Genomic DNA, 15041 nt, shown 5'->3' with positions numbered 1-15041 from the left:
CATCAATGGATGAAAGGATAAAAAAAATTTGTTGTGTATGTACACAAGGGAATACTATTCAGCTATAAAAAGAAATATCCTATCATTCATGATAACATGGATGGAACTAGAAATCATCATGTCAAGTGAAGTAAGTCAGGCACAAAAAGACAAACACTGTATGATCTCACTCATAGGTGGAATCTTTAAAAAAAAAAAGTGGTTCTCACAGAAGTAGAGAGTAGAATAATGGTTACCAGAGGCGGGGGGGGGGGGGGGGGGGGGGGACTCCTTTTGCTTCTTATGTTTCTAACTTTTTATGTGAAGAGTCTGACCTTTTCGGCACATCAGAATATTGTCCCCACCGCCCCATAAGAGAAGTGAACTCACAACATATTGGGTGTAAAATTCAGGTTTTCAGGTTTTCTGTTTGCAGATGATTACTTTTTTGTGTTCTCAGTAGCTGCTTTATCACCAATGCCTAGGATACTTTTTGTCCCACTTTTAGGTGTATCACCGTATCAGGTACTCAAGAATGCTAAGAAGACAGTTCTCTGTGTGTGAGACAATCTGATCCTGCACATTTATTTTAATATCTTGGGATGGCAGCTGAACTTGTTCCTACTTAGTCATGAGTTTCTCTATTTATACCATGTTAAAGGAAATACCTTTAAAGGGTCTTTGAACTTGAATTTGGTAATCTGGTCATCTACAGATACTGCATTTTACAGCCCGTATTTGGCAGTATGCCCAAGTCAAAATCAAATAAATTGTTATGGATTTCTAAAAGTTCAGGACTTGTTTGTGATATCAAACTATTTTTTTTCTTTTGGTTTTGGCTTTTTTAAAGAAAATTTCATGGCCTTCAAACTTAATGAAATATAACTTAAAATTTTATTTTTAATCAACACATAATTGTACATATTTATTGGGTACAGTGTGCTGTTTTGATACATGTATACATTGTAATGATCAAATCAGGTTAATTAGCATATCCGTCACCTCAGATGTTTAACAGATTTTGTGGTAGAACATTCAAATTTCTTCTAGCTTTTTTGAAATACACATTGTTGTCAACTATGTTCACCCTACTGTGCATTACAACACCAGGACTTATTTCTCCTATCTAACAGTAACTTTGTACCCATTGTCCAACCTCTCCCTATTCCCCCCTACCCCCTACCCTCCCCAGACTCAGTAACCTCTATTCCATTCTCTACTTATATGAGCTCAACTTTTTAAAATTCCATGTATGAATGAGATCATGAGCTATTTGTCTTTCTGTTCCTAGCTTATTTCACTTAACATAATGTCCTCCAGGTTTATCTATGTTGGCACAAATGATAGGATTTCATTCTTTTTTATGGCTGAATAGTATTCCATTCTGTATGTGTACCATGTTTTCTTTATACACTTATCTATTGATGGACACTTAAGCTGATTCCATATCTTGGCTATTGTGAATAATGCTGCTATAAACATGGGAGTGCAGATATCTCTTTGACATACTGATTTTATTTCCTATGGATATATACCCAGTAGTGGTATTAGTAGATCATATGGTAGTTCTATTTTTAGTTTTTTGAGGAACCGCCATACTATTTTCCATAATGACCAGACTAATTTACATTCCCACCAACTGCATGTAAGTGTTCCCTTTTAACAAAATATAATTTTTATTTTGTAATATTTACTGTGCTTATGGCACATCATTTTTAAAAATTAAATTTATTGAGCTATGATTTATGTACAATAAACTGCATCTATTTACAGTGTAAAATTCCATGAATTTTGACAGTTATATGCATCTATGAAAGCATTTCCACGGTAAGTTAAAGGACATTTCCATCACACCCAAAATTTCCTTATGCGTCTTTGCCGTCATTCTGTCTCTATTCCTAGTCCCACCAGTCTCTGGTCACTATAGATTTATTTTCCATTTTTTAGAGTTGCATATACATAGAACCATGTGGTATATTTTCTTTTGCATTGTACACCATTTAAGAATCAAAATAGGGGAATAGAAAAAAAAAAAAAAAGGACCAAAATAGTACATTGTTAATCTTTGGTATTGTGACTCACAAGGCTAAACTGACAAGAACTATGACATGCTATTTTTTTATATTGACGTATGATTGGCAAATAAGAAAATGTGTATTTTTAAGGTGTATAACATGGTGCTTTGATATAAGTATACCTTGCTTAATGATTCCCACATCAAGCTAATGAATATCCATCACCTGACATAGTAACCACTTTTTTGTGTGTGTGGTGAGGGCACTTAGAAATACTTCCTCAGCAAATTTCAAGTTTATAATACATTATTATTAACTGTAGTTACCATGCTGTACGTTAATATCTCTAGAGCCTGTTTATTTTATAACTGAAAGTTTGTACTTTTTGACCATACTCTTTGTCCAACATCCGCCCATTTTCCCCACCGCCCAGCCCGTAACAATCATCAATCCGCTGTTTCTCTAAGTTTGAGTGTTTTAGATTTTACATGTAAGTGATATCATGCAGTATTTGTCTTTCTGTGTCTGGTGTATTTTGCTTAACATAATGCCCTCTGAGTTCATCCGCATTGTCACAAATGTAAGGAATGTCTTCTTTTTTAAGGCCAAATAATACTCTGCTCTGTGTGTGTGTGTGTGTGTATGTGTATCTATACCATAATTTTTTATACATTCATCCATTGTTTGACATTTAGGTTGTTTCCGTATCTTAGCTACTGTGAGCAATGCTGCAGTGAATATAGCAGTGCAGATATCTCTTTGACATGCTGATTTCATTTCCTTTGGATATATACCCAAAAGTGGGATTGCTGGGTCATATGGTAGTTCTATTTTTAATTTTTGAAGAGCCTCTATATTGTTTTCCCTAATGGCTGTAACAATTTACATACCCATCAGTAGTAAGGGTTGTCTTTTCTCCACATCCTTTCCACCACTTCTTATTTTGGTCTTTTTGATAATAGCTGTCCTAACAGGTGTGAGGTGGTATCTCATTGTGGTTTTAATTTGCATTTCTCTGATGATTAGTGATGTTGAGCACCTTTTCATGTACCTGTTGGACATTTGTATGTTATCTTTGGAAAAATGTCTATCCTATGCCCATTTTAAAATCAGATTTTTTTTTTTTTTACTGTTGAGTTGTATGAGTTCCTTGTAGATTTTAGATATTAACCTCTTATCAGATAAATGTTTTGTATCTATATTCTTACCTTAAATTGGACTCAGATTTATACTTACTAAATTTCTTATATTCTTTGCTTTATGTCATTTAAAAGTGAGAATTAGGATAGAGTTATTGACAAAAATAGTATTTCTTTTTTTTTTTTTTTTGTCTTTTGTCTTTTTCTGTGTCCGGCCACGGATCGCAACCCTCAGTGTTGCCCCCGTACCGGACCGGGGACCGGCAACGGGATCGCAACCCTCGGTGTTGCTCCCGCGCCTCGCTCAGCCAGTGAGCGGGAACCGGTCTGTATGTGGGATCCGAACCCTCGGGCGGGAGCGCCGCCGCGCTTCCCAAGCGGCGCACTATCCAGTGCGCCACCGGGCCGGCCCGACAAAAATAGTATTTCTAATGTCGTTCTAAACATCAAACCATCATCATGGCATGTAAAAATGCATGAACCACCTACTCATTTTTTTCACATATAAATAACACCTTATCTATTTAGTGTTTTTACTAATAATTTCTCCTTAATCTTATAGATTTTCTAAAAAGATCTGTGTGCTGTTATCAAAAACTTAGTGAATGTGACTGCACTTTCAGTTGCAGTAATATGTAGTGAAAAAAAATTTTTTTTAATCAGCTTAAGACAGTGGAGTCTCCAGAAAAATGACTTTGAACTTACTGCTGTTCTAAGTCTTGTAACTCTTATTTTAAGAACAGTAACTTTAAGTATGCAAATTCTATTACTTTTGAGTCACTGCTGTCTGTTAACATCTATCAACTGTAGTTTGAATTTTACTTTAGCAACTAATTTGATTTGCTTATAATTTTGGTGTTTCCCGTGTTTTTTTGAGCATAGTGAAAATTTAAATATTTTGCCCACCGTTAACTGGGCACCATGATAAACTACGGTGGCTTATACAAGTTATAAATCAAAATCAATTTATACTTTCTAATGGGAAAATTACACTGGTTTTAATAGACAATATGTATAAATGAGTGACAGAATACCATAAGGATGGCAGGTGCATATATGGGGGAATTGTGAGATGATCAAGTGGGAGGCAGATAAACCCTCTTGAAGAAAATATGAATTCAGTTATGTTTTGAAGGAAAGAGATTTGCTGTACTAGATGGTAGTATCAACTCTAAAGAGATAGTTTAGGGAGTTCCATTGGTTCACTTGAGTTTGGAACGGTTATAGAACTGCTCTTGAGGGTATTAAGAACAAAAATGGATGATTCCTTAACTCATTTCATTGTACGTACTTGGTTTTTACAAAATAGTTGCAAAGTAATAATATCATAAATTACTGCAAAATGATTAAAAATGGAACTCTATGTCTTTTTAAATGAATGAATGTACTATTTATTCTTTCCTAGATAATTGTCACTAGTTTTACACATCAATTTTTGCACATCAGTTTTCAGCGTCAGCAACCTTTCAGAGAGGCTGCAGATTCTTTAATGTTAATGAAAACGTTAAATTGAAGTTATCTGTAATTAGTTTGAGTTGAATAAGCCTACAGCCAAAACTCAAATCCTTCCTAAAAACCTCAGTGGAGGGGATAGTAAACTTTAAAACTCCATAAGAAAGTATTTAAGGAGAATTTTGTTGAGTGAAAAACTAGAGGTCTTCTAAAAAGCTGTAGGGTAGTAGGTTTTTGTATATTTACAGTCTCTGTATCTTAAGGCTAGTAGAATAATTATATAGTAAATTGAGTTTCAGAGTATACAAGGATATGGCAAGGACTCTAAGAATTTGTAATAGATGCCTTTGGTGCCCCACATAACATACCATCTTCAGCTGTGGTAGACAGACACTGAATTCAGAGTCACCAACCCTGATGAAGTCCCACTTTAAATGTGTGCTGCTTTCTTTTCTGTGTTCTGCCATTCTCCAGCAGCGCCGGAGCCTACCAAGGATGTCCCCTTATTCAGTGCTTAAGTGCGGACTACAAGTGCAGGTTATTCACAATCCTGAGTTAATGGGGATAGGAACTGGTAGAAAAATGCTCCAGCTTCTCATCCTTTAGGTGCGTAATTCCTGAAGCCTTCTGTGTGCTTCTCAGTTGCCTGCAGCAGCAGCCTCAGTAATGCACCTTTGTACTAGCTTTTTTCTTGTCTTTCTTCACACTTCCTCACTCTTGTTTCCTAGGGTTCTCTCCCAGGTAAACTACATGTAAAGGTCTTTGTCTTAAGTTGTACCTTCTTTAGAATCTAAACCAAGAAGTCTTACAGAAAGAGTCTGTGTTAAACATAGCTTTTCCCAAATATATTTTATCATAGAACTTTTGTTTGGATGATTCCTTTTAACAGCATATGTAATACATTTATGTATTTGTTTATAATATTACATTATATATAGGACAGTGAAACTTATGGGTTCAAAAAAGGTCCTTATAGAGTTGAAGATATCGATCTCAACAAAAGATAAAGGTCTTTTAAAATTATACTATACTTTAATGAACTGTATAGTGTGAAACCTGGTGGGTAAAGTCAAGAATAGTGTATGAGCCACCATAGGTTTATAAAATACCGTTAATCAAAATACTGCTTTGAAAACTTCTTGTAGTTCTATGAAGAGGCTTGATAAATAATTGCATCTGAAAGATATAGCTAAAACTGAGGAATTTTTTTATTTGAGAATTTAGAAAAATTTTGTTTGCCTGCTTATTTTTAGTGGACACTTATTGCCAATCTGCTATATAACAAAGAGCCCCCTCACTACACAAATATTAATGATTAATGAAAATATTGGTATATAAGTACCTAACCCCCCAAATTAAACTTTTCATCCCTTTCAGGTTTAAAATCAGTATTCAGGTCAAGACTGAGACTGATATATAGTCATGTTAACTGATCCCTGTACTGGCCAGCTACCAAAAAAGTAAAAAAAAACAAGCTGAACAATGTATGTGTGAGGGTGTGTTTGTACCCTTATTCCTCTTTCTTAACTTGGTCAAACTAGAGGGCTAATAGTTTGGTTTTCAACTTACTACTTAGACTGTGACCCTAATTTAATCAATAAATGGAATTAATTGGACAATTTTTGAATTTGAATAGGTAAATGTTGATTGTTACATTTGAACTATTATAGTTATTTTCTGTTAAAAAAAACTCTTAAATGCTAGAATTCAATTGTCTTACTTGGAGCAAGAATTTTAGTAGTATTATTATTATCTCCTAATTTGGCTGTTCTATTTATATTTTTAATTTATTCTGTCACCAAATAGTTGCCTGCATTTCAGCATGGAGCAAGAGTACCTAATTCTTATGTCTAAGGACATTGAATGAAGCTACCCTGATAATTTTTTATTCTTTTACCCTTACACAATTGTGTTACTGTTGTTTATTTGGACATAACACTCTCCTGTCTGTCTGTATCAGTCCTCACAGTGATGTTATAGATTTCATATGAAATGTGATGATGTTTAATTTTCATAAAAAAGGTGGTAGCTGGTCAGATAATGTAGTCAGCTTAAAGTTTTTATTCAGAACATTTTATAAAGGCTCAACACTTGGGAGAAGTTTCTAAGGTAATTTCTTTCATGCCAACATTTTTGCCCTAGGGTTGTAATTTTCTGAAGTACAGTATGCCTAGAGTAAGTACAAGTGTGTAAATAAAAATATTTACTTGCTTGCTAAATATGTAGAGATCCAAGAAAATAATAGGCAAGAAGCAGGCATAAGTGTTTTTACTCTGCTCCTGCAAGGTCATATTGCCCAATGGTAGCAGGAAAATTATTGCTTGAATGCCCAGCCATAATTGTCCCCATCAGCATGTCTTTGGTTTATGAACTGATAATTCATATATGGCTACTTATATTTTACCAGTTTTTTAAGCTTCACAAATCTATCTGTTTAAAATGATAAAATTTATTTGACTATCATTATAATTAAAATAATGCATCTGTTTGCACAAAGGAGTCTTTAAAATATATTTAAAGCTTCATGAAGTTTTACTTCATGATTTTGCTTATACAGATTGAATATCCCTTACTCAAAATTCTTCGGAGCAGAAATGTTTCAGATTTTGGATTTTTTTTTTTTTTTTAATTTTGGAATAGTTGCAGACTGCTGACCAGTTGAGCATTCCTAATCCGAAATCCAAAATTGAAACTTTTTGAACACTGACATGATGCTAAAAGGAAGTGCTCATTGGAGCATTTCAGATTAGGAATAGTCAGCCTGTACTCATCTTTAAATAATTCTAGATTATACTGAAACTTTCAAGAGCCTGACATGTTTTAAAGTCAAGGTAACTTAATTCATTTTTTTTCCTTGTTTTTAGTGGGCGACTTTGATAAGATCTGGCGAGAACACTGTGAGGATGAGGAAACGCTTTGTGAATATGCTGTTGCAATGAAAAATTTGGCAGATAATCATTGGGCAAAAACTTGTGAGGGTGAAGGTCGTATTGAATGGTGTTGTAGGTGAGTGTTTTTATGAACTAACATTTTTGGTTTCTAATATATTGTTTAAACTCTTAAATCTAAATAATGCTAAATAATGGTATAATTCATTGTACCAAAATGGAAACCCAGAAATATTATGACAGATTGATGTCTTTTAAACAACTTCTTTCTCCTTGCTTTACTTTCTCTAGGTTTATTTTCATTCATCTTTTTTTTTTTTTTTTTTTCCGTGTCCGGCAACGGATCGCAACCCTCAGTGTAGCCCCCGTACCGGACCGGGACCGGCAACGGGATCGCAACCCTCGGTGTTGCCCCCGCGCCTCGCTCAGCCAGTGAGCGGGAACCGGTCTGTATGTGGGATCCGAACCCTCGGCGGGAGCGCAGCCGCACTTCCCAAGTGGTGCACTAGCGCAGTGCGCCACCGGGCCGGCCCATCATTCATCTTTTTTAATCAAAATGTTTTTCTTTGACAAAACTTTTAATTTTCTGTTTTAACTTTTAAAAAATATGGCTTCAAATACTTTCAATACATTTAAACATTAATATATTTAAAATATAAAAGTTTAACAATTTACTCATAGTAAGTTATAGTATCAAAGTTTCCTTAGATGATTATCTACATTTGGATTCAAGTAAAAGTGAGTACTTTTCTATAATTTAAAATTTAAAAGCATTTAAAAAGATTTAAAATCCTGAATTTTTGATGTGTAATTCAGAGTATTTCAGCATTTATATTGACTTTGGATAATATTTACTTTCTCATAATATAGATTCTAACGTTAAAAACATTAGAAAATGAAATACTGTTGATATCAGTTCTCTAAATGTGGTAAAATTATAAGAAAGGATATGTATATTAACTTAATTTAAAAATGAATTCTCAGACAACAAAGCATTATCCTTCTGCATGAAAATAAATTTATGATAACTTCGAGTTTATATTTCCTTTTAATTATTTTCTTCAAAATTTGTTTTAATCTCACTTTAAAATCACGTAATAATGCATATTCCATTCATTCAACACATAATCCACAAAAAATATGTATTTTAACTTTGTTCTTTTATTTATCCATTTGATAAATAATATTTGTTGATTGTCTACTCTGTACCAGTCACATTTTAGGCATTGGGAGTACAAAATCAACCAAACACACAAAATGCTTGCTGTAGTGGAGTTTACATGCTAGTGAGAGTAAGAGGCAAGAAACAATATATTAATTAAATGTATTCTAGGTCAGATAATGGATAAGTACATGAGAAAAATAAAGCAAGGAAAAATAAAACAATTTTAAGTAAGATAGAGAAGGTCGCACTGAAGTCATATGCACAAAAGACATAAAGGAAGTGAGAAAGCATGCCAGCCCTAACAAGTCCAAAGGCCTTGAGGCAGTAGCATACTGGCATGTTTCAGAAACAGCAAAACCAGTGTGGCTAGAGCAGAATGTGAGAAGGAGAGTGGTAGAAAACAAGATAATGAACAGCTAGATTTTGTAGGATCTTGTGGACCATTGCAAAGACATTGGCTTTTATTCTAAAATAGGAAGTAATTAAATGTTTAGACAAAAGTAGTGACAGGATTTTATTAACTTTTTACAATGTATCGAGAATTCTTGAGAATTAATTCCTGTGTTAAGAATATAGGAAGGGCAAGGGTGTAAATAAGGAAAAGAGTTAAGAGACTACTGCAGTAATCAAGGCACAAGGTTAGAGTTAAGCAGTTTTCTTGGAAAGTGAGATAGTGAGTGGACAGGAAGTGTAGTAGGATTAATGCACAAATAAGTTTACTAACTCAATAAAGGGGCAAGGGAGATGATGGTGTATATACGTTGTGGTGATTGTGATGATTTGTACAAAGAAGCTGAAAATAAGAGGTGGGTGAGAGCAGTGAAAAGGTGATAACATAAGTGGATTGTGGAGTCGAAGGACTGTGCAGTTGGAAGACCAAAGGAAGGAGCCAGAATAATAGGAAATAGGATGCTTGGAATTTAATATATGGTTTTATTTCCTTGGTTCTAGAGAGAAAATGTTATAAATCTGGACTGTTCTACAAGATATGCATCAGAATATGTTTTTTCCCCTCAAGCTAAGAAACACAAAATGAGGTGTACTACAGAACCAAATATTTCCCTTGTAACAGAAAGAAATGCCGTAATCCGGTCAGAAAATCAACAGTTATCGTTTAAGACCATCATTCTTGGCTTTTAGCAGTACTGCTTTCAAAATAATATTCCAGTACATCAGGCAAGCCCTTAAACTTTATTTCTTAATAGACTTCGATATGTGGTGTTCTCAAAGGAACATTTGCTTGTACCTTGTACTTGAATAATGAATCTGCCTCACACTTCACTTTTTCTTTTTCCTTGATTTTGTATTTTATCAACAGTTATTGTGCTTACATGTGCGCTCTGAAAGAGGTCATTTTTGAGTGAAACTGCTGGAAAAAACATTAAGAATTTAGGTCAGACAACTGAAAAAGAGCAATGGCAAGATATGGTAAAAAAATTTTTCATTATGGGAAGTAATCTTAAGAAAAACATATAAACACATTATTTCCTGGACTAATTTGAAAGTAAATTGCCAATAACATAACATTCCATCCCCAAATCTATCAGCACACATCTCCTATGACTAAGGAAATTCTTCTACATAATTGCGACACCATCATCACATTAAGATAATTAACAGTAATTTCCTAAAATATCTAGTTCATAAATTCAGATTTTTCTTAAGTTCAAAATGTGCAGTATTTTATAATTTATCATTTTCTTTCTTTCTTTTTTTTTAAAGATGACCAGTAAGGGGATCTTAACCCTTGACGTGGTGTTGTCAGCACCACGCTCTCCCAAGTGAGCTAACTGGCCATCCCTATATTGGGATCCGAACCTGTGGCCTTGGTGTTATCAGCACCACACTCTCCCAAGTGAGCAACGGGCCGGCCCTGAGTTTATCATTTTCTAAATTCAGTCCAGGCTCATATATTGCATTTGTTGGTTACGTCTCTTTAGGTTCTTGTTTTTTTTTCCCATAATATTGAGTTTTGGGAAAATGTCAGTTGATTGGTAGAATATACCATATTCTGTATTTTGTGATTATTGATTCACGATGATTAATAGCATTGTTCAAATATTCTGTATATCTTCATTGTTTTTTCTTTTTCGGCTTTTCATTTTACTGATTGCTAAGAGAGATGTTTTTAAGGTATTTTTCTCAAATTTTTTATAATAATTTAGCTCTTTAGAGGTTTCATTTTTGTGTTGAAATTCTCTATATTTTGTTTTTTTATATTTATTTGATTTTTTCTCTATTTTAAAAAATGAATTTATAATAGTTATTTTAAAGGCCTTGTCCGCTTATTCTAACATATGTCTTATCTGTGGGTCTGTTTCTTTTGTGACAGGCAGCGAGAATGAGAGACTAAACACTTTGATCTCATCAGTAGTTGAGCTGGGTTGGAGCTGGATTACCTCTTTAGATAGTTTCAGTTCACCCTGGTTTCAGATGGCTTTGTGAATGAGTGAATCCTATTTTATGTATATTACAGGTGCAGCCCTCTCTCAGAACCCTGGGACCTAAACCCAGTGAAGAGTGCAGAGATATTTATTTGCTTTTTAGACCCACTCCCAGCCTTCAGTGTTGCCGCTGCCTTCACATACTCATAAAAAGACATATGGGGGGCCGGCCCAGTGGCACACTGGATAGTGCGCCGCTTAGGAGGCGCGGCAGCGCTGCCGCCCGAGGGTTCGGATCCCACATACAGACCGGCTCCCGCTCACTGGCTGAGCGAGGCGTGGGAGCAACACCGAGGTTTGCAATCCCGTTGCCGGTCCCTGGTCCGGTACGGGGGCAACACTGAGGGTTGCAATCCGTTGCCGGACACGGAAAAAAAAAAAAAAAAAAAAAAAAAAAAAAAAAAAAAAAAAAAAGACATATGGGGAGAATCAGGAAGAGAATGAGGAGAATTATCTCTGCATTTAGGTTTCTTAAACGTTGCTATCTGAACATTCCTGTCTGTGAACCAGCTAAGCAGCCCTTAAAAGCTATGTTGGTTTCCCTTTAATCCAGCAGAGGCCTTCTACCCTGGAAAGCTTGATTCTCTGCTGCTCAACTACCATTCAACAAGTGTCCCTAGCAGCTGTGATCCCTTCTCATTTAGGAAGGGCTTGTCCTCTGCAATTTAGTTCTGTTAGATCTCTTTGCATCCTCAGCTCTCTTGATTTCTTTTTAATACTTTGTTTTTTTGATTGTATAGTATTTTTTTTCTAGGTAAGCAGAACCAGGGGGCTGTTACAATAGTATATCTCCTAATCCAAAACTAGCTTTGTGTCCTGCATTTAGGATTTATCTGATTTTTTTTCTCATGGTGCCATTGAACTATTTCTTCAATCTCATTTATTTCTTGTAAACTGAAATTTGGATATAAAGGGTTGATTCAGGTTAGATATTTTTGCAAAAATATCTTTTAGGTAAAGCTCTGTACTTCACATTGCATCGTATTAGTAGATTCTTATTGTGAGATTGTTCCACTATTAGAGATGCTAAATTTTGTCATTTGGTTAAGTAGGAGACCTATTAGATCCTTCCATTGTAAACTCATGTTTTCCCTTTACAATTAACAAGTAATGTGGATCAATCCTGTCTCTCAGCAGTCTTTCGTCTCACAGTTTAACTTCCATTTATTAAATAATATTTCATTTGGAATAGCAAAATAATGATTTTCAAAATTGTATCATTTCTTGGCATTTATTATCTAGCATCTTTTTGTAAATAAGAGCTTTCCTTTATGAACTGGGAATGGTTACATATTCTCCAAAAAGACTAGGTAAAAATATATATGCCATTCTTTCTGTTCAATTACCAATTTTCACAATAAGTAATTGGTGTAAAGGTCAGTTACACTCATGACAAGTGAGTTTGTTTTTTGGTTTTTTAAAAATTTTTGGAATATCACTGTAACCTCTTGGATTTTTATTTATTCCATTTTCTCATCGTCATTTTGGGGGGCAAGGGGATTCAAATAATTCCATATCAGTAGGAACCAAGTCAAAGCTGGCTTCTGTTTACTAATATCACATATCAGCACTTTCTTGCTATCTAGTGCATGATGAGTCTTTACTTTCCCTGCCAAAGACCTAGGATCAGTCTGTTTCTTCAGGGAGTCCTTATTTCTTTTAGTGGAAAATGGCATTTAGAAAGTAAGATCTGGACACTAGATGTGCTGCTGGGTGTCGTTTCTTCTACATCTTTCTGGTGAAGAGAATTAGAAAAAGCAAATATATATATATATATTTAAATATAAGACTACGTACTATATACATTATACAATTTATGTATGTATTGAAACAATAAACAGTACCCCATACACATGTACAATGAAAAAAAGACTATATGATACATAGTCTCATATATAAATATAGTCTTTTAAAAAATTTTAACCTTTACTTGTACATATTTGTGGGATACAGTATGTTGTTTCAATACATGCATGTACTGCATAATGATTCACCTAAGTAAATAGCATAGTTTTGTAGTTTTGTACCCAGTAGTCACTCCATCACTTTTCCTTCTGCCCACCACCCCCTGCCTCTAGTAACCATTATTCTACCCTCTATTTCTATGAGAACCACTTTTTTTTTTTTTTGGTAGATTCCACATATGAGTGATACATGGTATCTGCCTTTTTGTGACTTACTTCACTTAACTTAATGGTTTCCAGTTCCATCATTTTGCTGCAAATGATGATACCATTTTTTAATAGCTGAGTAGTAAGTATTCCGATATGTATATATACCAGTTTTTTTAATCCATTCATCCATTCATGGACATTTAGATTGATTCTGTTAGCTATTGTGAATAGTGCTGCAGTGAACATAGGAGTGCAGGTGTCTTTTGACATATATATATTGATTTCATTTCCTTTGGGTATATACCCAGTAGTGAGATAGCTGGATTTAGTTCTCTGAGGAACCTTCATACTGTTTTCCACAGTGGCTGTACCAATTTACGCTCTCACCAGCAATGTAGGAGAGTTCTTTTTTCTCCTCCTCCTTGCCAGCATTTGTTCTTTTTTGTCACGTTGATAATAGCCATTCTAACTGGAGTGCAATGATATCTCATTGAAACTAGACCCCTGTTTTTCATCGTACACAAAAGTCAACTCAAAATGGACCAAAGACCTGAATTTAAGACCCCAAACTGTGAAAATACTAGAAGAAAACATAGGAGAAACACTATGTGAAATGGGAGTGGGCAACGCTTTTTTGAGTGAGACTACAAAAGTACAGGCAACTGAAACAGATGTACATAAATTCATAATTCTTATTTTTATAATTCTTAAATTCATAATTGATATTTTCTATTCATATTTAACATTATAGGATTTTTGCTTAATTCTTTGTTTTGTATTTGTATCTCTTCTTTTACACAATTGCCTTATCCTACAATTTATATAAAATGGTTTCAAAATTGTAATACCAGTCTTCTGGAAATAAATGACTGAATGAAATTTAAGAGTTCTTTTATCTTTAGAACATTCCCCACCAAGGGTCAGAATACTGTGTTTAAAATTTGCTTGAAACAGTTCTGTTTTGTATGATTATATTACCAATTTGTGATATAATTGGTTTCAGTTTTATGGTTTTTTCCTCTTTTTAAAATTTTGTAGAATATAAAATATTTATGTCGTTCAAAAGCCAAAACTTTACAAAAAGATATACTCAAAAGGTTCCCTTCCATTTTTTATTTTATTTTATTTTTTATTTACTTACCCCTGCCTTGTATAGGTAACCATTTTTATTTGTTTCTTGCTTATCCTACTAGTGTTTCTTTTTGCAAAAATAAACAAATTCAGCCAAACACACACAAACACATATGTACATATATTCATCCTTTCTTATCTCTACAAGTGGTAGCATGTTATATACTGTTAGATACTCTGTTCTGCACCTTTCTTTTTTTTACTTAGTAATACAAGGGTACTTCAAAAAGTTCGTGGGAAGATTTGTATTATCTTTTAATTCTCTTTTTCCATTAACTTTTTGAAGTAGCCTTGTATATCATGAAATCACTCCATTTGGTATTGTACTGGTCAGGGGTCTCCAGAGAAACAGAAGTAATAGGGTGGGGTGTGTGTATGTGTGTGTGCGGGTGTCTAGTAAGAGATCTGTTATAAAGAATTGGCTCACACTATTACAGAGTCTGATAAGTCCAAAGGCTGTGTGTGTGTGAGTGTGTGTGTGTGTGTGTGTGTGTGAGAGTGTGTGTGTGTGTGTGCATGTGTGTGTGTATCTAGTAAGAGATCTGTTATAAAGAATTGGCTCACACTATTACAGAGTCTGATAAGTCCAAAGGCTGTGTGTGTGTGAGTGTGTGTGTGTGTGTGTGTGTGTGAGAGTGTGTGTGTGTGTGTGCATGTGTGTGTGTATCTAGTAAGAGATCTGTTATAAAGAATTGGCTCACACTATTACAGAGT

General features: G+C 34.5%; 1 protein-coding gene across 1 annotated transcript in view; it reads left to right on the top strand.

The window, feature by feature from the left end:
• LOC103594953 (chromosome unknown open reading frame, human C7orf60) overlaps positions 1-15041 on the top strand; it is a 70931-nt gene that overhangs the window by 9604 nt on the left and 46286 nt on the right. Inside the window, exon 2 of the mRNA XM_008578254.1 lies at positions 7450-7591. Coding sequence (XP_008576476.1) covers positions 7450-7591 — 142 coding nt within the window. The remainder of the gene's footprint in view (positions 1-7449; positions 7592-15041) is intronic.

This window comes from Galeopterus variegatus, unplaced genomic scaffold, assembly GCF_000696425.1.
Source record: "Galeopterus variegatus unplaced genomic scaffold, G_variegatus-3.0.2 Scaffold1651, whole genome shotgun sequence".
NCBI lineage: Eukaryota > Metazoa > Chordata > Mammalia > Dermoptera > Cynocephalidae > Galeopterus > Galeopterus variegatus.
Note: the sequence above shows the minus strand (reverse complement) of the source record. Positions and strands in the feature narration are given on the sequence as shown.